General features: G+C 44.4%; 1 protein-coding gene across 1 annotated transcript in view; it reads right to left on the bottom strand.

Annotated features, from left to right (window-relative positions):
* Positions 1-24898, bottom strand: part of LOC126161790 (ribonuclease P protein subunit p30) — an 89503-nt gene that overhangs the window by 28564 nt on the left and 36041 nt on the right. Inside the window, exon 5 of the mRNA XM_049917864.1 lies at positions 13620-13826. Within this exon, the coding sequence (XP_049773821.1) occupies positions 13620-13826 (207 nt within the window). The remainder of the gene's footprint in view (positions 1-13619; positions 13827-24898) is intronic.

The raw sequence follows: 24898 nt of genomic DNA on the forward strand, positions 1-24898 counted from the left end.
AAAACAATCCTAGAAACTTTATCAAACAAAGGTATGAACTGATACAGATAACAATGATGTATATTGCAGAAGCGAAGCAATGTATTCTGACAATAGAAGTGATTGCATGACAAACAGAAATTGATTGATTAATTGTTGTAGCAGTTTCCACACACCTGGTGCAGTGTACTACCAACAGATGTCAGGCATTGACAGAGGTGGTAAGATATATTCCCAAAAGCTTTGGGACACACCTAAGTTGGTTGTTTAAGTGCTTCCCAAGGACCACAAATGAGAGATTAATTTTGTGGTAAAAATTCTTCCCAAGCCCCTCCCAGAAACTACTTTGGTGGTAACCATACCTCCCAATAACCATTAAAATACCATTGTTTGGTGAGAGATATGCTTTCCACAGTCCTGAAGGCTATATTTCACAACAAACAGAAACTACAGCTGGTGCAGTGGACTGCCATTAAATGCCAGTAGTGTACAGAAGTGGTAACACATATTTCCATAAATGCTGTACAGAAATACATATAGTGGGAAGTATATCCCCTACAGCCCACGAATGGGTTAAGCTGCCAGAGCAATAGCCAAAAGCAAACCAGAAGGTAACAGCGAAGAGGTATGTGCCCCATACTGGGGGTCAAAGGAGTTGTTGAAGAAGGAGGCATAGGATGGATGGCCAGACATGGCAGACAAATGGCATGCGTTTCCACTGAGGAAAACATCATGTCGGTATGACAATGGTAGTTTGGCAGCTTCTGCATACAGACTCTCAACCAGGCTACTGTAAAAACACCAGTGGCCGAACAGATGCCACAATGGTGGATTGTATTTAGATGGCATAAGATGGACAGATGTCTAGACGGGTAAACGAAACACCCATAGTCTAGTTTCGATCACACAAGGGATTGGTACTATTAGGCGTCGTTCATACTAAGGCAACACAATATAAGTGATATGTAGTAAGAAATATATTGTGACGATACATTGCTAGTAAGGTTCATGACAGCAGGCAATAAACTGGTGTGACATGGGCAATAAAAATGTGGTGTGAACACAAGTCTCATTACTTCAGTTACAAATATGAGCTCAAGTAAGGACGGAATTGTGGTGGCTTATTGGCTCAGGCATAGGATGAGAAAAAGGAAATACTGGGCACATCCCTACAATCTTTTGTTTCTCGACCTGTCACAACATGAATCAAAATTCAGTGAGTTTTATTGAACGAATCCTGAAAACTTCCATTTTCTGAAGTGCCTAGTGTCACAAACCCTTAAAAAGAAACAAGATACACATTTCAGGAAGGCTATTTCTCCAGATGAAAAACTTCTGATTACTATAAGTTAAACAGAAATAAATGTAAACAGTGGTATTAATGAAATTTAGCAGTTTTATTTTTATAGTGGTTAATAATATTTTACAAATTGTACCAATTAGTTTCACTTTCTTGCGGCACTGGGGTAATCAGATTGAATCCCGAAGTCAATGCAATATTGCTCATGTCAGACTGAGTTTGTGAGATGTCATGATAGGATGACGAACTCAAAGTAGAAGGACTGCAACCAAATGAAACACTGGATTCCACATTCTATTGTTTGTCTTCTTCCAACAACTTATGTAAAAAGATACATTATTTTTATTTTGAAAATCCTCCTATGATGCATGCTAAGGTTTTTCAGATCAGGCAAAAGAGAAAGTAGGAAATGCTGATCAGCATCTTCGTCACTTTTATTAGCAGATTTTTTCATTTTCATCCATTCTATAAAAGCATCGTCAACTTGGTCTTTTCCCTTTTGTTTTTTGTGTGTTTCACTTGAGCTTTTACGAGAGGTTTTTCCAAGTACTTGCACGGAAGAAGCTTTGCCAGGCATTTTCTCTTCAACAAATGTATCGCTTTTATCGTTTTGAGTAATATTGGACTCCTCTACTCCTGTATGTTCAACACGAAGATTGCTGGATGTATTTCCTCCTTTCAAATACGGTTGCAGAAAAGCTCAATTCTCAGTCAAATAAGAAATTTTCTTTGAATTCTGGTTAGCACCAGACTTTGGTGGTCTCAGCGAATGCACATATGCTGTTCTGATATTCTTCCATTGCTCCTGACAGTTCTTTTCTGAGACAAGATTTTAAAAAATAGACATCAATAGGATTTATTTAAAATTTTTGTTTACTAAAATGAAAACACAGTGAGACTTATGCAACAATTTATGATTTAAAACCCTCAATTTAGTTAACGTATACGTTATAGCTCTAATTTTATTTTTATTATTGTGTCAAACTGGTTGAAAACAAAGAAAAAAATTTTTGTAACTTTTCTGGTATCTAGCTACTGGAAGCAGTTTTCACGATCTTTCGTTGCAATTTTACAGAGGTAAATCAACTGTCAGTTACATTGTTCATTTGACTTGTGCTGCTATATGGTCTCAAAACTGCTGATATGCCACAACCAATGGAGGAAACTTAGAGGCAAATATCAAAACATTATTATGAGTTATATAATTTACCAAACTGTATTTGTTCTCTCGATGGCAAATATTTCCGCATTCAGTGTTCCCCAAATACTGGGTCCACAGATCATAATTATAAAGGATTCTTTTCAATAGTTCTAATGGCTTTGTCTGAAGCAGATGGAATGTTCACCGCAACAGAGGTTGGAGACTACGGAAAGAATAGTGCCGGTACTGTGTTCCACAAATCAACACTTGGAGAATTATTGCACAGCAATAAATTGAGAAAACCTCCCTTGCCGGGTAAGGCAAATGACAATCCTTTTCCGTTCTACTTTGTGGCAGATGAATCATTCTCTCTCTAGCATTATATAATGTGGCCCTTTCCAAAAAGAGTTTTAAATGATGCCTGAAGAATATTCAGCTTTTGTCTATCGACAGGCAGAAAAAGTGTGGAATTCAGATTTGGAATGCTAACCTCAAAATTTCGTCTATTTGACCAACCAATTTATACCAACAGAAGTAATGCTGTACAGACTATTAAGGCAGCACGTGTGCTTCATAATTTTATATGCAGACGAGAAGGCCAATTGTATGTTCCACAACAATTTAATAAGTGTTCTGTGATATCAGCATTACCAGATAAAAGTGCATTCAGTCAAAGCAATAATATGAATGAAGCAAATCACTTATGAAATAAACTAGGTGAATACTTTCTGAAACCAACTGGTGGAATCCCTACACAATGGAGATGTGCAGGTTCACAAGACCCAGCCATTTAGTACAACAAATTCTTTATATACCTGTAAACAGTTCAAATCAAAATTTTAAAAAATATGAAAATATAACATAAAACAGTTGAGCATACTTTATTACAGAACACCATTAGTTAATTTAAAATAATGTTAAGTTCTTAAATTTATCATGTTAATGAAAATTTAAGTTGAAGCAACATTTTTGTAAATCAATTATAATTAATCTTTGACATATAATTGAATTACTTATTTCGTGTGAGGATTTCAAAATATTTACAGTATGAGTTAATAATATTACAATTTAATTACTTACTTGTCTTTTATGTAATAAATAAATAAATAAATAAATAAATAATGCACTTACCTGTGTCTTTTATTCCTGATGAAATTTCCCTCCATGTGGCACTCGTCACATCTGTCTTACTGTATGCGGCAAAGGAATAATTCTAGATGCACTGATGAGCTTTCACTAAATTAATGAAACAAAGTACAGATTGTCTTCTCTTCTTCCCGTCATGTTAACAGCTTGAAATATTGTACAGTACTGATTACCGCAGAGACCGGCAAGCGGCACTGGAAGAGACATGTCACTTACGGTATGTCACACAATTGTGCCGCTGTGAACCTTTTCTATCGCCGCCCTTTAGATTTCAAGTATCTGTCCATTCGTGTCATGTATTGTAGGTCGCTTATGATACATCACATATCTTATATCGCCTTAGTATGAACGGTGCCTTACGGCGTAAAGTCAAGAGCTGGCATGCCAGTCGGGAACAACAGAATAGAGAAGGCTGTGAGAAGAAGTCAGCCAATCGCACGCTGACCGGACCTCCTTCTAGGACAACAACACGACGACAGTGGCCCCTACGTGAAGAGGACATAAGCGCCATGCAAGACTGGTTGCAGCCCAGTTCAGGAGTAGCTTCAAGACTAGTGACTTGTACAGCAGTGACAGGATTGTTTATACCGCATAACATTGCTTATTTTGCATGTCGCCCTTTGTGTTACACAGATGTGTCTCAAGCAAAGTTAAGTATTGTAACTGCTCCTTTTGTAATAAAACTCATTAATACGATTTGATTGAATTGTTGTCTAGTGACCGGAGAAAGCAAGTTTCCTAGGCACCTCATATGTGAGGACTAGGCAGGATTTAACATTTGTCGACGAGAGGTCAACGGATCCCATAGCGGCAACCCAGTGTCTTAGAGTGTTTTTGCTAATCAGTATTTTCAGGTAGGCATTGCACAAATTTTCTTTGCTTTTGTGCTTATTTTTATTGCTTGCATTTTCTGTTTATTGCATTTGTCTATTCCAAGATGAACAACCAACCTCACCCACCCCTTGCTCAGGCACTGCCTTTTCACCAGTTTAATGGACAAGAAGAGGAAGGACTCGACTGGTTGCAACAGTATGAAGCCCATGTAATTACTCACAACATACCAGGTACTGTGAAACTACATTACTTTTTGGTCACAGTATGAAGTGCAGTATTTCGCCTCCTTCAGAAATTGTTCCCCAACAACATTCCAAGTGAACTTTCCTATGATCACATTGTAGATTCACTGACTAACTATTATGACCAACATGTGCAGCCTGACAGTTCATATGTGTTACAATTCAGCAGTGTAACAGGGGCACCCATGTCCAGTGTAAATTTCATAGTTTTCCTCTAATATGCAAATGAACAAAAAATTTGTTGGACTGGCGTATCACTGTAGAAACTGTTCACTTGCTAGTTTTGCTAACGCCTGCAGCAGGCATTGAATACACTGCATTGATTACTTGGGCCTCATGACTAGATTTTTGTGAGTGGGCGGAATTCTTTTGTTGAAAGAAAAAGCTAGAACAAACTTATCATGAGTGAGTAACAGATTTGCAGGGTATGGCGAGGAAATGCAAATTCAAATGCCCATGTGGTGCTTTATATTCAGATATTATGCTGCATGATGCGATCATGTACAATGTACCTGATGTCAGAATTAGAGAAGAGATTTTGAAACAATCAGATTTATCATTTCAGCACATAGTGCAAAAACTAGATCAGTATGATTCAGGTGCCACAGGCACTGATAAATATGAGTGGCCATCGATTTGTCGGGTTGAGTCGGCCCTTGCTTACGACCAGCCCAGTAGGCAGCAACAGCACGCACTTGCCACGACACAAACAGTTCTCTACACAGGCAAATAGAATTAAGCCATGCTCTCAGTGCTATTCACGGCACAAACACCAAGACTGCCCGTCCTAACATGCGCAGTGTTACTCTTGTGGCAAGAAAGGTCACGTATAATCCATATGTTTGCAACGGAACTAACACAAGAATTCCGCCCACTCACAAAAATCTAGTCACGAGGCCCAAGTAATCAATGCAGTGTATTCAATGCCTGCTGCAGGCATTAGCAAAACTAGCAAGTGAACAGTTTCTACAGTGATACGCCAGTCCAACAAATTTTTTGTTCATTTGCATATTAGAGGAAAACTATGAAATTTACACTGGACATGGGTGCCCCTGTTACACTGCTGAATTGTAACACATATGAACTGTTAGGCTCCCCATGCCCGCCTAAAACTAGCACGCACCTGACTGCTTATAATGGACAAGACATTCCCGTTCTTGGAAAATGTACTTTGCATGCCATGTATCGCTCGCATATGTGAACTGTGACTTTCACTGTGCTACAATCATGCAATTGTGAGAACATCTTTGGCCTTGATTCATTTGGATTTAACATTCAGGACAATGTGTTGTCAGTGACTGCATTCAATGCCAAAGACAGTGAAACAATTCCTTGAACTCTTTTCTGATGGTTTAGGCAAGGCTAACAATTTTCTTGCACATATCACTATAAAAGACGATGCTCAGTTGAAATTTTGCCAGGCCACAACTTTTCCAATTGCATTACGGGACAAAGTCGCTGCTGAACTTAAAGAATTGCAAGATAGCAGGGCTATTGTGCCTATACAAGCTAGTCAATGGGCAAGTCCACTGATTTTGTTCCCCAAACCTTCAGGTCCCACAAACTGTGATTGATACTTAACCACTGCCACGACCAAAGGATCTCATGGACAGATAAGGCTTGGTCTCTACTATTCAAAAACTGATTGTGTGGCACATATCTTCAAGTACCACAAGATGAACAATCTCATAGCGTGTGTGTTGTGAACAATCATTTGGGCTTGCCTGAATATTTGTTTTTGCCTTTTGGCAGTACTTCCACAGCCACCATTTTTCGATGGTATTTAGAACAGCTCAAGTACCAAACTGATCCAACTATTTTGACAATATTGCCGTAACAAGTCGTACAGCTGAAGAACACATTGCAAATTTGCATGCTTTGTTTCATGTGTTATCCGATGCAAGACTAAAGTGGAGACTGGACAAGTGTGATTTTTTTAAACTGGAGTTGCAGTATCTTGGTCAGGCTATAAACAGTCAAGGTGTACATCCTCTTCAGTCAATTTGTTAGCCATATGTGACCTCCCAGATCCTTGCAATGTCACAGAATTGCTGTCAGTCTTGGGCAAAATGAACTATTATATTTGGTTCATACCAAATGCTGCACAAATCACTGCTCCATTGCATTGCTTGCATCCCAAGAATGTTTCCTTTGTTTGGACAAATGAGTGAAAAGAAACTGTTCAAAAACTTAAAGATGCATTGCTCAGTGATCGACGCTTGGTTCACTTTGATCCTGACAAACTAGTTGTGTTGCAAGTTGGCACTTCCTCACATGGAATCGGGGTGGTTTCGCAGATTTGGTGATAAAGACAGGCCTACTGCTTTCGCATGAAAAGTGTGTCCAAAGCTCGGTGCAGCTATTCACAAATAGAGTAAGAGGCACTGGCTATTGTGTATGGTGCCACCAAATTCCGCCACTATTTGTATGACAGAAAATTCTACAGTAATTGATCAAAAGCCATTGCAGTCCTTGTTTCATCCAACAAAGCCGTTTCCTGTACGAACTGCCCAAAAATTGCAAAGAAGAGCTTTGTTATAGTTTCAGTAACAGTATGAGATTGTGTATTGTCCAACAGCTCAACATAGTAATGCAGACGCACTTTCCTGTCTTCCAACTGGCCCTGATACAGACTTTGATGCTTCTGTTGTATCTTGGTGTCACATCGATGCTCACGATTCTGAATTGCTTCGATCCTTTCCTCTGAACTATAGGAAAATTGTAAAGGGCATGGAAGCTGATTCAGATTTAAACATTTTGCTAAAACACATTCACACAGCTTTGCCTCGCTCATTGCATAGCATAAAGAACTCTGTAATGCATCACTATTTTGCACATCGACACAGCCTCGCTATACAGCAAGGTGTGATTCTTGTTCAAAATTACAGTGGACAGTCACTTGTGTTGATCCCCAAAGCTTTGCAGAAATAAGTGTTGCGGTTACTTCACCAAGGACGCTGAAGGATTGCTTGTACAAAACATTTAGCACATCGACACTGTATTTGGCAGGGCATGGACACCCAAATAGAACAGATGACGTCACAGTGTCACGCATGTGTGGAAAATCAATCCACTCCACCACAAAAATTCTCTGCTTGGCCCAAGTCGCAATCACCATGGCAACGTGTGCACATAGACTTTGCGGGATCTGTTTGGAACACTCGTTGGTTAATTTGTGGTAGACTCTTACAGCACGTTTCCTTTTGCTGAGCCAATGAACCCAACAACGTCACATAGCACAATTCAGGTATTGTTCTCTATTTTTTGCCTCGAAGTTCTGTGTGAAGCCATAGTGTCGGACAACGGCCCTCAGTTCACGTTGAATGAATTTAAAACATTTTGTGAACACAGTGGCATACAGCATCTAACTAGTGCACTGTTCCATCCACAGTTGACCCAAAGCAGAACATTTTGTGAGAGCCTTCATGCAGCAGATGGCCAAACTTCACACCACACACACCAGTGATCAAGCACTGCAAGTGTTTCTCACCTCCTATCGTTCGCATCCAGGAGATGGATCATCGGTGGCAGAATTGCTTCACGGCTGCCGCCATCAGACACTGTTCCACCTTCCTCAGCAACCAGTACTGAAGGAAGGCCACAAGTATCATTTTGCGCCACATGATATTGCGTTTTACATGGTTTTCAGTGGTAGCAGATGGTGAGCAAGAGGCAAGATCCTCCATTGACTTGGCGCATGCATGTATCTCATTTCAGGCCCAGACGGATTGCAGTGCCGGCATCACAATCAAATTTGCCACTGTCATGTGCATGGTGATCCTTCTGTATCTCTTCCACCAGATTCACGGATACTGAGGACAGCACAGCCACAGCAGCTGCCAGAGGGTGGCAGCATGACACAGCAGGATGACGCTATGGAGATGGAGCCTTCATCTCCTCCACCTCCTCCCGTCCTACCGATGGAGCTGCACCCGCCCACACCACAGCAGCCAAAACCTTCTGCATCTTGTTATAAGCCTCAGAAGGTGGACACGTATCCTTCTGGGTGTTTTCCAGACGATATTTCCACCAGAGCAAAGGCCAGATGGTGGGGTACGACTGGAAGTCTGACGTCCCCTGCAGCCACAGCTTCCAGTCCATCGTGGCATCCATGCTCTTGCCTTCCCTCCTGTTGTCGTGCTCTTGATGATGATCTGTCACTATGAGGGGGGGAGGGGGGGGGGGTTACAGCATAAAGTCAAGCATCAGCACACCAGTAAGGAACGACAGACCAGAGAAGGCTGTGAGAAGAAGTCAGTCAATCGCACGCTGATCGGACCTCCCTCCAGGATGACACTGCGACAGCATCGCACCTAGGTGAAGAGGAGATAAGCGCCACATCCGACTGGTTGCGGCCCAGTTCAAGAGTAGCTTCAAGACTAGTGACTTGTATAGCAGCAACTTATGATTGTTTATATTGAAGAATATTGCTTATTTTACATGTCACCCTTTTCTTGTGACACATATGTAAAGCAAAGATAAATATTGTAATTGCTCATTTTGTAATAAAACTCAGTAATATAATTTGCTTGAATTGTTGGTTAGCGATCTGAGAAAACGGGTTTCCTAGACACCTCATATTTGAAAGCTACCAAGCTTACAAAGCTACCAATTGTGTTTGCACGTAGGTGGGGTAGGGGTCGGCAAATAGGTGGGGTAGGGGTCAACAAATGGATAGCACACAAGTTATGGTTGCTCGAGTACATGTCAGAGAGAACAAACCACTTGAGATGATGGGCAAGCTGGGCAGTGCATAAAGAAATGTCCAAATGGGAATAGGTGTGTGCGGAGTCCGAAAGGAATGTGGTTGCTCCAGTCTTAAGGCAGATGAGGTGAAGTTGGTTGAGAAGGTCGGCCAAGAGGATACCTCTGTGACAGATTCTGGGAGAGCACCAAAGGGGATGGTGCGCATGGAAGTCTGTCCTGGTAGCACTGAATGATGGAAAGATGTAGGTGGTACAAAGAGAAAAGGTGAAGAGAGGAAGGAAAATGTGGACTGCAACAGCTTGCAGCCGGGTGTTCAGTGAGATGGTTTGACTATGAACATAATTCTGGATAAGCAGGATGACTCCCACATGAGATGGAATGCCATCCTCGGCGGGGGTGGGGGGTCAAAGTGTATTAGAAAGAAACGCAAGATGTCAAATTGGTCATGAGGACGCAATTTAATTTCCTGGAGGCAGAGATCAAGTGGATGCTAAGATTCCAAGAGCAGCTGTAATTCCTCCTTGTTGGATCTAAGGCTGTGAATGTGTCATTGGGGAGGGGTGGGGGGGTTGGGGTGGGGAGTCATGATGGGAAAGGGGAGGAGGGAAAAAATTAAAGGAGTGTCACCTCAGCAGTTGCCAAGTGCCAACTTTCAAAGACACTCTGCTACAGGGCGCAGAGGCTGGAGGATCGTACTCCATGGGATCTACAGAGGCGTCTGTGTTCTCTCGCAGCTGGTCTGTGGATTCCAGGTGTGCGCCAGCGACATGGAGGTCGGCTGGATGAGGGTATCACACAGCGACATTGCTGAAGTTGGGAAAGGAAAAGACCATTTACCTTTGTTGGATTTCTTGGAGCCTTTGCATTTGGCAGATGAAGATTCAAAATGATGGCTGGAGGGGCATAAAATGCATTCATGTGAGTATTCTTTCCATCCCGTCCGACCTGCTGGATGCGTAGCAGATGATTTTGCTGTGTGAGGTGAAAATTTTGTGGCTTGTTGCACTGCTGGAGGAGAAGGAGACGGTGTGCTAACAGGACACTGGGCAATTTTACAACTGTGGTGGTGAGTTTAAGGTTGCAAGTCTGCATGGCCATGTCCTTTGTGGAGTGAGTTTGTAGCAAGAGTGGTACTATAAGTGCCACATGGTAAAACACATGGCTTCCAACTAGCGAATGATAGGGTAACCCATTTTACCTTCACCTGGATCTCCTGGATGGCCTGCTCATCGAGATACATGGAACATTCTTGGAAGGATGCTGCACTGTCATATGCAGGCATCGCCCTCGTGAGCATCCCTTCCAAAGTAACACATTTGGCCAGGTTTCAACAGAACATTTGAGAGTGGTTGTAGTGGTGACACTGGTAGCAGTGCATTGGGTTCGGAAAGTACGGTCAGAGCATAGTCTGCTTTGATCCTTGATGGAAGCACTACTCCATCAAACATGAGAAAAAGAGTGCATGTGGGCACTAAGGATGCATTAACCTCTTTATCACTCGATGGACTGCAGTGCTGCCCTGATCGGAGAGGTAAGTTTCGATTTCTGCCTTGGTCACACCATTGAGCAGCCTAGTGTAAATAACATCATGTGAAGAATTCAGCATTTGATGGGCCTCAACACGAACAGGATAGCCGTGGAGGAGCGAAGTTGCAAGCAGTTGTGCTTGAGAATCACAATTAGTCTTCAAAAGCAAAGTGTCATTGCATAAATGAGAGCAGAATTTCACAGGGCAATTGCATCAATACCTTTCTGAATAATCAGTGGATTAACCGTAGCGAAGGACTGACCATCTTCAGTACGTGAAACCACGATGAACCAAGGTGCAGCTGGGAGGGGGCCTTTGAATCATTAGTCTCATTCCATTTATGTTTAGTAGACATAGACTGAAAAGAAGGTGATTGGCTCATTGCGAGAAAATCCCCCATGATCGCCGGCATCTCCGATGACACACTCCTTCCAACTGCCCCCCCCCCCCTTCAGAGGGGGGCTCACCCATCTTAGGTTATTGTTAACACCTCCCGAACTCCTGACAGAGGGGCCAATTGGCAATTTGGGAAGCTAACAGCTCGGCAATCACCTCTCCCTGGGCATGGCCTGTAACGGAACCTCAAATGCCGAAGTAGAGGAAAGATAGGAGAAGGGGAATGCAGAAAGGGAAATAAAAAGGAACGAAAAAACAGTGGAGGGACTGTTCTGGTGTCAGGCCCCAAGGGAGGGGAAAGAGTAGCAGAAGGATATACATGCAGCACGGAAGGGAAAAGTGGTGAAAAGGCTGGGGACCCATGATGCCAGTCAACCAGCCGGCCAGTGTGGCTGAGTGGTTCTAGGCGCTTCAGTCTGGAACCGCGCAACCACTACGGTCGCAGGTTCAAATCCTGCCTCGAGCATGGATGTGTGTGATGTCCTTAGGTTTAAGTAGTTCTAAGTTCTAGGGGACTGATGACCTCGGATGTTAAGTCCCATAGTGCTCAGAGCCATCTGACCCATTTTTGAACCCATGATGCCAAGCACGAACTCACCACAGGGTGGTGAGCTCCCTTGTGAGAGGAGACGGGGAGGACAGAGGGGAGAAAGTGGGGGGCAGAGGACTGCATACATGCATCAGAAGGATATAAGGCATGTGTAGTACTGGAATGGGAGCAGGGAAGGGGATATCCTAAACACACAAGCTCCTTCCTGGTCCCCAAAAGTAACTATATCCTCAGATACAATTACTTATCCTTTTAAGGCATCACTTACAAACGAATACTTGGTATAGCAATGGGCACTTGCATGGCACCATACTATGCAAACGTGTTCACATGCCATCTAGAGGAATGCTTCATAACCACCCAGAATCCCAAATCTCTTTCCTCATTCAGATTAACTTATGGCATCTTTTATGATCTGCAATGAGGATGAGGGCACCATACCTACATTCCTCCAGAACATCAATACCTTCCCTCCCATTCACTTCACCTGGTCCTCCTTAGTCCAACAAACCACCTTCCTAGGTGTCAACCTCCACCTCAAGGATGGTACATCAGCAACTCAGTCCACATCAAACCTAATACCACTAACAACTCCTATACTTTGACATCTGCCACCCATTTCAAACCAAGTGTCCACAAACAGATCTCTGGTGCCTTGTCTCTGCAGCCACCTACCAACCCCCAACCCCACATGCCAACTGTCTGATCACAATGAAGTACTCTTCTTGTGACTCAGAAACACCCAAGACTGGAACAACAGAATCACATTCTCTGCCAGGGTTTCAACTACTTCTAACATGTCCTGAAATGAGAAAAATCTTCCTCACCCCTCAAGCAGTGGTATTCTGCCATCCATCCAACCCACACAATGTCCTTGTCTGTTCCTACTCTAACCCTACTTCCAATGCCTTGCCTCAAGGCTCATATCCCTGCATTAGACAGAGTATGCAAGACATATACCACTGTCTTCCCACGGCCATCCAGTCCAGTCCCATCACAGGCATCTCCCATACAGTCAAAAGTGGGCCATCTATGAAAGCAGCCATGGATCTACAAAATTGGCTGTAATCACTGTGGGAAGACTACTAGTAAGCTGTCTGTCTGCATGAATGTGCTTCATCAAACTGTGGCTGATAGACAAGGTGGACCGCCCAGCCGCTGACCACACTGCTTCAGTTTGATGACTGCTTCACTGCCTGTGTCACCAAGGTTGCTTTTCAGAACAATGCACATGGTAACACTCGCTGCAACATATCCTTCATTCCTGTAACCCAGCTGACCTCAACCTGCTCTACTCCTTGTCATCCACCTGCCTATCCCCTTCCCTACTTCCCCTCCAGTACTACATGCGCGTTCTATCCCGTCAATGTGAGTACATAGTCCTTATACCCCCCCCCTCCCCAACTCTGCAGCAAAACATTCTGATACCCACCCAGCAGCCCTATCCTGTCCTCACTATATTCCTACATGCTCCCGTAGGCCGTAGTATGTCTCCCATCCTCTCCCTCTTACCCTGCCCCACCACTATTTACCCCAGGTAGATTGCTACTAACCAGACATGCAGTTGCAATCAGGCCTTAGTGTCCAGAGACGAGTGTACCTTGTGTGTGTGTTGGTTTTGTCTATGTGAATGTGTGTGTGTTCTCTCTTATACAAAAGCTGAACAGTTCTAACATGCTTTTTACTGTGCCTATCTGTGACACAATGCCTCCTCTATGTTGTGAATGGCAGTCTGTCCTTTCCATATTGTTGTTATTCCTTTCTGGACTTTCCACTATTTAATAAATAAGACTTACCTTAGACTTCCCAAATGTGTGGTACATATGTGCCACATATATAGTGTTTCTTCTGGCTGTTGAATCAAGTATGGCAGGTGCATACGTTATTTCAAAGAAAGTTCCTCTTTCCACTGCTAGGTTATACATTTTCCGGTTAATTCGTATAGAAGTTCGGCTTTCACAATCTAGAGATATAATATCAATATCCAGATTACTGCAGGCACTCTGAAATGTTTTAGATATTTTCAGTTAAGTCAACTAATAAAATTAATTTTGATATTTAATTTATTCACACACTACTTTCTATGGCAATGAATGATATAAGCACAATTCAAAAAATTGCCTCCAAAATTATTTATGGATGAATGAGTTATGGTGGGTCAATGTTAGAGACATTATTTCTTTAGCACCATTCCATAATGTATTGATATAAATACTTAACTCATTCAAGCATTTATAATAGTACAGGATGCTGTACATAGTATGATTGCACAAAAGGGATTACAGTCCATTCTACCAATGCTTCATGACGGTTAAATATTGGATATGGTTTTTCCCTTTTAAAAACAGGTAAATGTCCAATGCCATGTTATCAGATAGATAGCATGAAGCAATTTCCCAGTATTAGCATGTTGTTTATGTTATAAAAATAAAGTAACATAACCAGAGATTAAGTAATAAAGGGTACAAAATGTATAAAGAGAATATCTTATACATCAAATGATGTTAAGCTGGACAAAACATGTAGATTGTTTTAAAGCCAAGGGTGCATAATGTGAGAATGTGACAGAAGAACTTCCTCATGCATCTACTAATTTCTCTTAATAGTAGGTATAACAGCCATGACAGACTTTGCAGCCAAAGTTAACTAGATAGATATTCAGCAATCAATGGCCCTGCAGACCATGCACTGCTTCCACAAACTGCCTCCATTCCTTCCTGTTTTGTGCCCAGTTCCACCAGCTGTCTTCAATTCCCAGGGCTGGTAGGTCCTTCACCAGGTCGTCCATCCAGTGCTGCCTTGGTTGTCCAATGGGGCGTTTGGTTTTTAGTTTCCCCACTTTGCCTGTCTTCCATTTGGCATACGGACTACGTGGCCCACCCATTGTATTCTTTTGCTCTTTATCTTCCGTAGGATAGTTGGTTGTCGCATCAGAAGGTAGATTTCCTCGTTTTTCCTCCTCCTCCATTCTCCATTATCTAAAACTGGTCCCCATATCTTCCTCATTACTCTTCTTTCAAATATTAATAGCTTTTCCCTTTCTCGCTTAGTCATGTTCCATGTTTCTGAACAGTACATTACTGCTGGGCATATCATTGTGTTGTAGATTTTCATCTTCGTGTTCACTGAGATCGATTTAGAGCCAAGCGTCTCTCTGAGGGTATGCATGCATTTTGTTCCCACTGTTATTCTTTCCTTGATGTCCATTTATATGTTGTTGTCCGTGGTAAACCACAATCCCAAGTATTTGAACTGGTCTACTCTCTTGAACCTCTTGCCATCTCTGATTTCCCTAAATTGCTTCAGGCACATGCTGGGATGGTTCCTTTGAAAGGGCACGGCCGATTTCCTTCCCCATCCTTCCCTCACCTGAGCTTGCGCTCCATCTCTAATGACCTCGTTGTCGAGGGGATGTTAAACACTAATCTCCTGCTTCTCTTGCCATCTATCTCAAGAAATTCTATCTGCTCTTGTCTTCTTCCTAACTGCATGAACTCTGTTTTGTCTCGATTCACTTTGAGCCCTACCTTCTGTGCATAATTGTCCATTTGCTGGTACATTTCTTTCAACTCGTGCTTTGATTCACTTAATAGTACCATGTCATCTGCATATGCGAGACAATTGAAGTTACCGTCCATCTCTACTCCAGCCCACTCCTGTTGCCTGCACTCTTTTATTACTTTCTCTAAGATGACATTGAACAGATCACATGAGAGAGCATCCCCTTGTCTGAGGCCTGTCTCAATCTCGGATGTTTCTGATGTGGCTCCTCGGAAACATACTGCTGCCTTTGACCCTTCCATACAAGCTTGCACCATTCTCACTAGCTTCTCAGGGAGTCTGAAGTCCCGTATTTCATTGTATAGGCTATTCCTGTGGATGCTGTCATATGCACGTTGAAAATCGACGAACAGGCTGTAGATATCTTTATCATATTCCCAATGTTTTTTAAACAATTGTCTTAGTGTGAAAATGTGATTTATTTATTTATTTTTTTTTGTTTTGGGGCGCCAAACTGCTATGGTCATTAGCGCCCGGTCTGTGACTTAGGAAGCAGTAAAAAACCGAAAATGGAAACCAGCAGCAATGGGAACGAAAGTCATAATATTGGAGAAACTAAAAGCAGAAGGAAGGCTTAAAAATCCACTACAGAAAGGGGATGGTTGTCCCCAAAAAAAGCCTCAAATGACTGACGTCATTTCACTGGCACTAATGAACTCTAGAACGCGATCGGCCGAGCGCGTGTCATCTGCTAAAATGGATGATATATCAAGCGACAGCTGTAGACGTGCGCGTAACGGATTAAAATAGGGGCACTCAATTATAAGGTGTCTTACCGTCCACAGCTGAGAGCAGTGGGGACAGAGTGGGGGAGGATCGCTGCTTAAAAGATGTCGATGGCTAAAAAGACAGTGCCCTATCCGGAGTCTAGTTAAAATTACCTCCTCCCGACGACGTGTTCGGGAGGAAGAGGTCCAAGCACAAGGAAGAGTTTTCACGTCCCGCAATTTATTTTGGGGAAGTGTCCACCAATGCGCATGCCATAAATGAACAACACGACGACATAAAACGCTCTGTAGATCGGCGAAGGGAATCGATTGAATAGCTGGCCAAAGAAGAGAGACTGCAGCCTTGGCTGCAATATCGGCCGCCTCATTTCCACAGATACCAACGTGTCCCGGGAGCCAGAGGAACGCCACCGAGACGCCCCCCAGGTGGAGCAAGCGCAGACAGTCCTGAATCCGGTGGACCAGAGGGTGCACAGGGTAAAGAGCTTGGAGACTGAGGAGAGAGCTGAGAGAATCTGAGCAGATAACATAGTGTATCCGCCAATGGCGGCAGATGTAGTGGACAGCCTGGAGAACAGCGTAAAGCTCCGCAGTATAAACCAAACACTGGTCGGGAGGCCGAAAGTGATTTGGGGTGTCGCCAACAATATAGGCACTCCCTACACCTAATGATGTTTTCGAGCCGTCGGTGTAAATAAATGTGGCGTCCGTCATTTGTGCACATAGAGCAGCAAATGCCCGACGATAAACAAGTGAAGGGGTACCATCCTTGGGAAATCGACAAAGGTCTCGGAGCAGGCAGATCCGGGGACGGAGCCAAGGTGGTGCTGTACCCCAAGTTGTCAAGAAGGTTTTAGGAAAGCGGAAGGAAAGAGAATGGAGCAGTTGACGGAAGCGGACTCCTGGTGGTAGTAGGGAGGAGGGGCAGCCTGCATACCCTACATCAAAGTAGGCGTTGAAGAAAATGTCATGGGCTGGATTAGCAGGCATGGAAGACAGATGGCTAGCATAACGACTCAGAAGGACTGCTCGCCGATTGGACAGTGGAGGTTCAGCAGTCTCAGCATAAAGGCTTTCCACAGGGCTAGTGTAAAAAGCTCCAGACACTAAACGTAATCCACGGTGGTGGATAGAGTCGAGACGCCGAAGAATAGACGGCCGAGCAGGGGAGTAGACTATGCTTCCATAGTCCAATTTCGAGCACACTAAGGCGCGATAGAGGTGGAGAAGGACCACTCGGTCTGCTCCCCAGGAGGTACCATTCAGGACACGGAGGGTGTCGAGGGATCGCAGACAGCGAGCCGAAAGATAGGAAACGTGGGAGGACCAGCACAGTTTTCTGTCAAACATAAGACCCAAGAATTTAGCGACGTCTGAAAACGGAAGGTTGACAGGACCTAGATGTAAGGAGGGTGGAAGAAACTCCTTACATCGCCAAAAATTAACACAAACGGTCTTACTGGGAGAAAAACGGAAACCGGTGTCGATGCTCCAAGAGCGGAGGCGATCGAGACATCCTTGAAGACGTCGTTCAAGAAGGCTGGTCCGTAGAGAGCTGTAGTAGATCGCAAAATCGTCCACAAAGAGGGAGCCCGAGACATCAGGAAGGAGACAATCCATAATTGGATTGATGGCAATGGCAAACAGTACAACACTCAGCACGGAGCCCTGGGGTGCCCCGTTTCTTGGGAGAAAGTACGGGAGAGAGTAGTGTTCACCCGCACCCTAAATGTGCGCTCTGCCATAAATTTGTGAAGAAAAAGAGGCAGCCGACCTCAAAAGCCCCAAGAGAACAGTGTGTGGAGGATACCTGTCCTCCAACAGGTATTGTATGCTCTCTCCAGATAAAAAAATATTGCTACTGTTTGGCGTTTCCGGAGAAAATTATTCATGATATAAGTGGAGAGAGCAACAAGATGGTCAACTGCAGAACGATGCTTTCGGAATCCGCATTGGGCAGGTGTTAAAAGACTGTGGGATTCCAGCCACCAAGCTAAACGGTAATTCACCATACACTCCAAAACCTTACAGACACTACTCATGAGAGAAATGGGGCGATAGCTACAGGGGAGATGTTTGTCCTTTCCAGGTTTCGGAACAGGAACGACGATAGCTTCCCGCCATAGTCTGGGAAAAGTACTGTCGGTCCAAATTCGATTATAAAGGCGAAGGAGGTAACGCAGACTATGGGTTGATAAATGCAGCAACATTTGGACGTGGATACCATCCGGTCCTGGGGCGGAGGAGCGAGAAGAAGAGAGTGCATGTTGGAGTTCCCGCATGGAGAAAACAGTATTGTAGCTTTCGCGATTTTGAGAGGAGAAAGCAAGAGGTCGCACTTCCGCTGCACGTTTCTTCGGGAGAAACGCTGGCAGGTAATTTGAAGAGCTCGAAATCTCAGCAAAGTGCTGACCCAATGAGTTAGAAATTGCGACGGGGTCCACTAATGTATCATGCGCGACAGTGAGCCCAGAGACCGGGGAGAAACTAGGTGCGCCTGAGAACCGTCGAAGCCGACTCCAAACTTCCGAGGAGGGAGTGAAGGTGTTAAATGAGCTAATAAAGAATTTCCAGCTTGCCTTCTTACTATCGCGGATGACACGACGGCATCGCGCTCGGAACTGCTTATAGCGGATACAGTTGGCCAAAGTAGGATGGTGGCGGAAAACGCGGAGAGCACGTTGCCGCTCACGTATTGCGTCACGGCATGCCTCGTTCCACCAAGGAACTGGGGGGTGCCGGGGCAATTCGGAGGTGCGTGGTATTGAACGTTCCGCAGCTGTAAGAAGAACATGGGTAATATGTGTGACGTCATCGTCGACGCTGGGAAAGTGACGGTCATCGAATGTCGCTAGAGACGAAAAAAGTGTCCAGTCGCCTGGGCAAACTTCCAGCGTCTCGGGCGCATATATGGCAGTTGAGGCTGCAGTCTAAGGACACATGGAAAGCGGTCACTCGAGTGTGTATTATCAAGGGCGAACCATTCGAAGCGCCGAGCTAGCGGAACAGTACCGACCGCAAGGTCCAAATGAGATAAATTTGTCGTGGAGGCAGACAAAAATGTAGGGACCCCAGTGTTGAGGCAAACTAGATCCGCTTGGTGGAAGACGTCTAGCAAGAGTGAGCCACGTGGAAAAGGATGTGGAGACCCCCAAAGCGAGTGGTGGGCACTGAAGTCCCCAATCAGCAAATAGGGGGGTGGAAGCTGACCAAGAAGATGAAGGAGATCAGCTCGTGCCATTGGTGTGGACGATGGAATGTATACAGTACAAAGAGAGAACGTGTATCCAGAAAGGGAAAGACGGACGGCGACAGCTTGGAAGAAAGTGTTTAAGTGGATTGGGTGATAATGGAGAGTATCATGGAGAAGAATCATGAGTCCTCCATGGGCTGGAGTGCCTTCAACAGAGGGGAGATCATATCGGACGGACTGAAAATGAGGGAGAACAAAGCGGTCATGGGGACGCAGCTTTGTTTCCTGAAGACAGAAGATGACCGGCGAGGAGGATCGTAAGAGGATCGACAACTCATCCCGATTGGCTCGAATGCCGCGGATATTCCAGTGGATAATGGACATAGGGTGAACAGAAAATGGAGGAATGTGACGAAGGTTGCTGTCAACTCAACGACTGCTCAGAGCTTGCGACCGACAGCATGGAATGGCATTCAGCCGAAGGCAGAAGATCCTGATCCATAGGTTGTTCAGGAGCAGCTCCCGCCACCAGCGATCGGCCGGTTGATCGGCCGCCAGCAGTGTGCCTCGGCGACACAAAAGACCGCCGAGGGCGATTTCCGCCAGGTGGTGCTGTAGATGGGACACGCCTTGGCGGAGAAGGAGATGAACTGGGTTTCTTTGTAGCCTTCTTGGAAGAATGATGTTTAGATGAAGGAGGAACCGATGGTTGTGAAGTTGGGGTACATAAAAAATCTTCACGAGTATGATCTTTTTTTGAAGTCTTGGTGTCTGACTTTTGGGCTCGAGATTTAGCAGAACCCGACGAAGGGTGAGCCAGAGAGTGGGCAGGCGAAAGTGGTGAGGTTGAACGGGCGATCTTTGCGCTGGCCGATCTGACGATCGTGGCACTAAAGGTGAGGTCACAAGTCTGCGTGGCCGCCTCCTTTGTTGGCCGAGGAGAAGCAAGGACAGTGCTGTATTTTCCTGTCTGAGGCACGGTGGGCTGTCAACTGGTGAATAATTTTCGAGCAGCAAAGGTCGACACCTTTTCCTTCACTCTGATTTCCTGGATGAGCTTTTCGTCCTTAAAAACGGGGCAATCTCGAGAGGAAGCAGCGTGGTCACCCATACAGTTGATGCAGCGAGGGGATGGAGGTGGGCAAGCACCCTCATGGGCATCCTTGCCACACGTAACACATTTGGCTGGATTGGAACAAGACTGGCTGGTGTGATTGAACCGCTGACACCGATAGCAACGCGTAGGGTTTGGGACATAAGGACGAACGGAAATTATCTCATAGCCTGCTTTGATTTTGGATGGGAGTTGAACTTTGTCAAATGTCAAGAAGACAGTGCGGGTTGGAATGATGTTCGTGTCAACCCTTTTCATAACTCTATGAACAGCCGTTATCCCCTGGTCAGACAGGTAGTGCTGAATTTCTGCGTCAGACAATCCATCGAGGGAGCGTGTATAAACGACTCCACGCGAGGAATTTAAAGTGCGGTGCGCTTCAACCCGGACAGGGAAGGTGTGGAGCAGTGAAGTACGCAGTAATTTTTGTGCCTGGAGGGCACTGACTGTTTCTAACAACAGGGTGCCATTCCGTAATCTGGAACAAGACTTTACAGGACCTGCAATTGCGTCGACACCTTTCTGAATAATGAAAGGGTTGACCGTGGAGAAGTCGTGACCTTCGTCAGACCGAGAAACAACAAGGAACTGTGGCAACGATGGAAGAACTGTCTGTGGCTGAGACTCAGTGAACTTACGCTTGTGAGCAGACATAGTGGAAGATGAGGAAACCATTGCGGAAGAATCCCCCATGATTACCGGCGTCTCCGATGGCGCGCTCCTCCCTTGTGGGGGCCCTCTCTGAGGGCACTCCCGCCTTAGGTGATTGTTCACACCTCAGGTCACACCTCCCGACAAACGGATGGAGGGACCAATCGGCACTTTCGGAAGGTATCAGCTCGGGTAATCACCCCTCCCTGGGCCTGGCCGTTACCAGGGGGTACGTACGTGTCCTACCTGTCTACCCGGGGCGGGGAATTATGCGTTACCCCGTCACCAGCTACACACAAAAATGCGCAGGTCGGCCTTCAGACATGCACAGGGAGGAAGAAAGAGAAAGGGAAAAACAAAGAAAGGGAAAGGAAAGAGGAGAGGGTTCAAACGCTGCAGCGGAGAAAAGGGTAAAGAGAAGAGGTAAGGAAAAGAGAAGGACAAAGGAAGGATGAAGACAGACAAGCAGAGAAGGCGAAGAATGCGGTACATTTACGAGCGTCCGTCTCCGGACGTAGGCACAAACCATACTCCCAGAGGGGGAGAAAGAGAAGGAAAGAGCCAGAGGCGAGGGGAGGAGAGGCGAAGATGGGGGAGAGGGAAGGATGCGGAAAAGGAAGGTATGCAGCCTGGAAAGGAAGGAGGGCCACATTAGCTCGGGGTCCCGTGCTCGCTACGCACGTATCCACAAAAGAGTTGTGGACCCCCTGGGGGGTAGTGTGAAAATGTGATCTATTGACGATCTGTTTGGTCGAAAGCCAACTTAGTACTCCTGTATGTTGTTCTGTATTAATGGTTGCAATTTTCTGAGGATAATGATGGACCGCACCTTCTACGTTTCATTCAACAAGCTGATTCCTCTGTAGTTACCGCATTCCATTTTGCTTCCCTTCTTGTACAAAGCTAGTTGTGTAAATAAGAAGAGGTCTTAATACACAAGGCTCTACCCCAAATATCCAAAAATTTCATTGTACTGGTCAAACTAGTGGCAGTACAACATTCTTCTGCTAGATGTCTCAAAGTACATGGCTTTGCTACTGTGTAATAAATTTATGTCATCTTCAGTGCACACAGTTGTGAGTTGTAGTGGTGCATGTCAGGACATGTTTCAGTGCTTCTGCAAATTGTGAAATGGATAACGTAAAGCAGCAATGGATTTGCATAAAATTCTGTTTCAAGTTGTGAAAACTGCATCCAAAACCCACTGCATGCTGACAGAGGCATTTGTTAAGAATGTACTGAGTCAAGCAAGATCATGTAAGTAGTTCAAGTGCTTCCAGGAAGGCCAAGAATCTGTGGAAGATGACAAACATTCTGGTCAACTGTCACCATGCACAACATCAGAAATGAACATGAAAGTGCATGATGTGATTCACGAAGACCGAAGGCAGGCAATTCATAATTTCTGCAACAGACTTAACCTGTTGTATGGTACATGTCAATTAATTCTAGCCATTGAACTGAACATGAGACAAATTGTACTAAAGTTTGTCCCTCGCCTTATCAGTATCAACAAATGAAACCCCAGGATTCATACATGCACTGAGCTACACTAAAGAATTTGAGAGTGTCCAAAATTCTTATCCAGAACCATAATAGGTAATGTATCTTGGGTCTACAGTTATGACTCTGAAACAAAGCAGCAATCATCACATTGGAAAATGCCAGTTTCTCCAAGGCCAAAAAAAGCTCAACAAGTTCACAGCAACATGAAGTCAATGCTGATTCCCCCCCCCCCCCCCCAGATGTTTGGGGAATAGTGCATAAGGAGTTTGTTTCATGTAGTCAGACTTTCAATGGGCAGTTTTACTGTGAGGTTTTGAGGTGACTGAAGGAAAATATTTGTTGCAAATGTCCAGAGTTGTCCAAACAGAAAGACTGGTTGACACACCATGACAACACATCTGTGCAAACCTCGCTCGCTGTGAAGGAATTCCTGGTCAAAAACATTATGGCAATGGTCTTCCACCCTCCCTACCTGCCAGACCTGGCCCCGAGCGATTTCTATCTGTTGCCCAAGATGAAAATTGCATTGAAACAGGTGATTTTTTGACTCAACTGAAGACATCCAAGTGGAATTGCAACAGGTCCTGAACACCCTTCACCCTCCAGACTTCCAAGAGTACTTCCAAAAATGGGACCAATGCTGGAATCATTGGATACATGTCCGAGGTTAGTATTCTGAAGGTGATGGAGGACATAAGTACAGTTTTATAATTCTTAAAATGAAATTCTAAGATATTTTGGGTAGCACCTCATATATACAGTACGAGTGGAAAAATGTTGCCTTCATTCATCTACTAAATGCGTCATCAGCACATTCTATCACACTGCTACTATCACAAATCAATATACTCAATATCAATATATCAATATTAATGATATGAATATAATAGAGGGAAACATTCCACGTGGGAAAAATATATTTAAAAAGAAAGATGATGAGACTTACCAAACAAAAGCGCTGGCAGGTCGATAGACACACAAACAAACACAAACATACACACAAAAATCTAGCTTTCGCAACCAACGGTTGCCTCGTCAGGAAAGAGGGAAGGAGAAGGAAAGACAAAAGGATATGGGTTTTAAGGGAGAGGGTAAGGAGTCATTCCAATCCCGGGAGCGGAAAGACTTACCTTAGGGGGAAAAAAGGACAGGTATACACTCGCGCACACACACACACACACACACACACACACACATATCCATCCGCATATATGTCTGTGTATATGCGGATGGATATGTGTGTGTGTGTGTGTGTGTGTGTGTGTGTGTGTGTGTGTGTGTGTGTGTGTGTGTGTGCGCGAGTGTATACCTGTCCTTTTTTCCCCCTAAGGTAAGTCTTTCCGCTCCCGGGATTGGAATGACTCCTTACCCTCTCCCTTAAAACCCATATCCTTTTGTCATTCCTTCTCCTTCCCTCTTTCCTGACGAGGCAACCGTTGGTTGCGAAAGCTAGATTTTTGTGTGTATGTTTGTGTTTGTTTGTGTGTCTATCGACCTGCCAGCGCTTTTGTTTGGTAAGTCTCATCATCTTTCTTTTTCAATATATCAATACATTCATATATTATATTTAGTGCAGCTGTTGCTCAGCAAAGTGTGTGTGCACAACTAAATACCTATTGCACACTTTTATAAGCAGCCATAGTGGTTGCCTTCAAGTGGGCGAGCTTGCTACACACAACAAAGTGAGAAATTTCAATAACTGTTGATTTCCAACAAGCGCCATTTGTTTCCACGTCTTCTCAACACAGACTCCTCTATGATTGGCCACTAGAAATCATCTTCATTCATCCTCTTCTTCTGCATCCTTTCTGGCCAAAATCTATACTAGGATCCTGTATTTGCCCCTCACTGTCTGGACTTTATCCTACCCCATTTCATTACATTACACCCCTCCCTCCCTTTTCCTTTCCCTTGTTTATTTCTTCTATTGTTACTCTTCTTGTACATAACCCAGTTCCTTTCTGGGCCTATTATGGCTTCTCTACCTCTTTCCACACAGATTTCTTAATAGTCTTCCAATATTTAGTTTGTTGTCCTCCCCTCTCCCCCTCCCCTGCTACCCACAATCCCAAACCCTACAGTCTTGTGGATGACCTAACACTTTCCGCTTGCAAATGTAAGAGCTTCCCCACCTTAGATGAGATGATTATTCAGCCACCAAAGTCACAGCACTGCCCCCCTTTAACATAAGTAAAGAATTTTCTTGGTTCATCTCTCATCCATTCACCTGGTTACATATGCCAGTCACCTCCATTTCATTTCCATTCCATTCACCTGGTTACATGTCCCATGTCCCCATTTCATTTTCATTACCGTCATAAC

This window comes from Schistocerca cancellata, chromosome 2 (assembly GCF_023864275.1).
Source record: "Schistocerca cancellata isolate TAMUIC-IGC-003103 chromosome 2, iqSchCanc2.1, whole genome shotgun sequence".
NCBI lineage: Eukaryota > Metazoa > Arthropoda > Insecta > Orthoptera > Acrididae > Schistocerca > Schistocerca cancellata.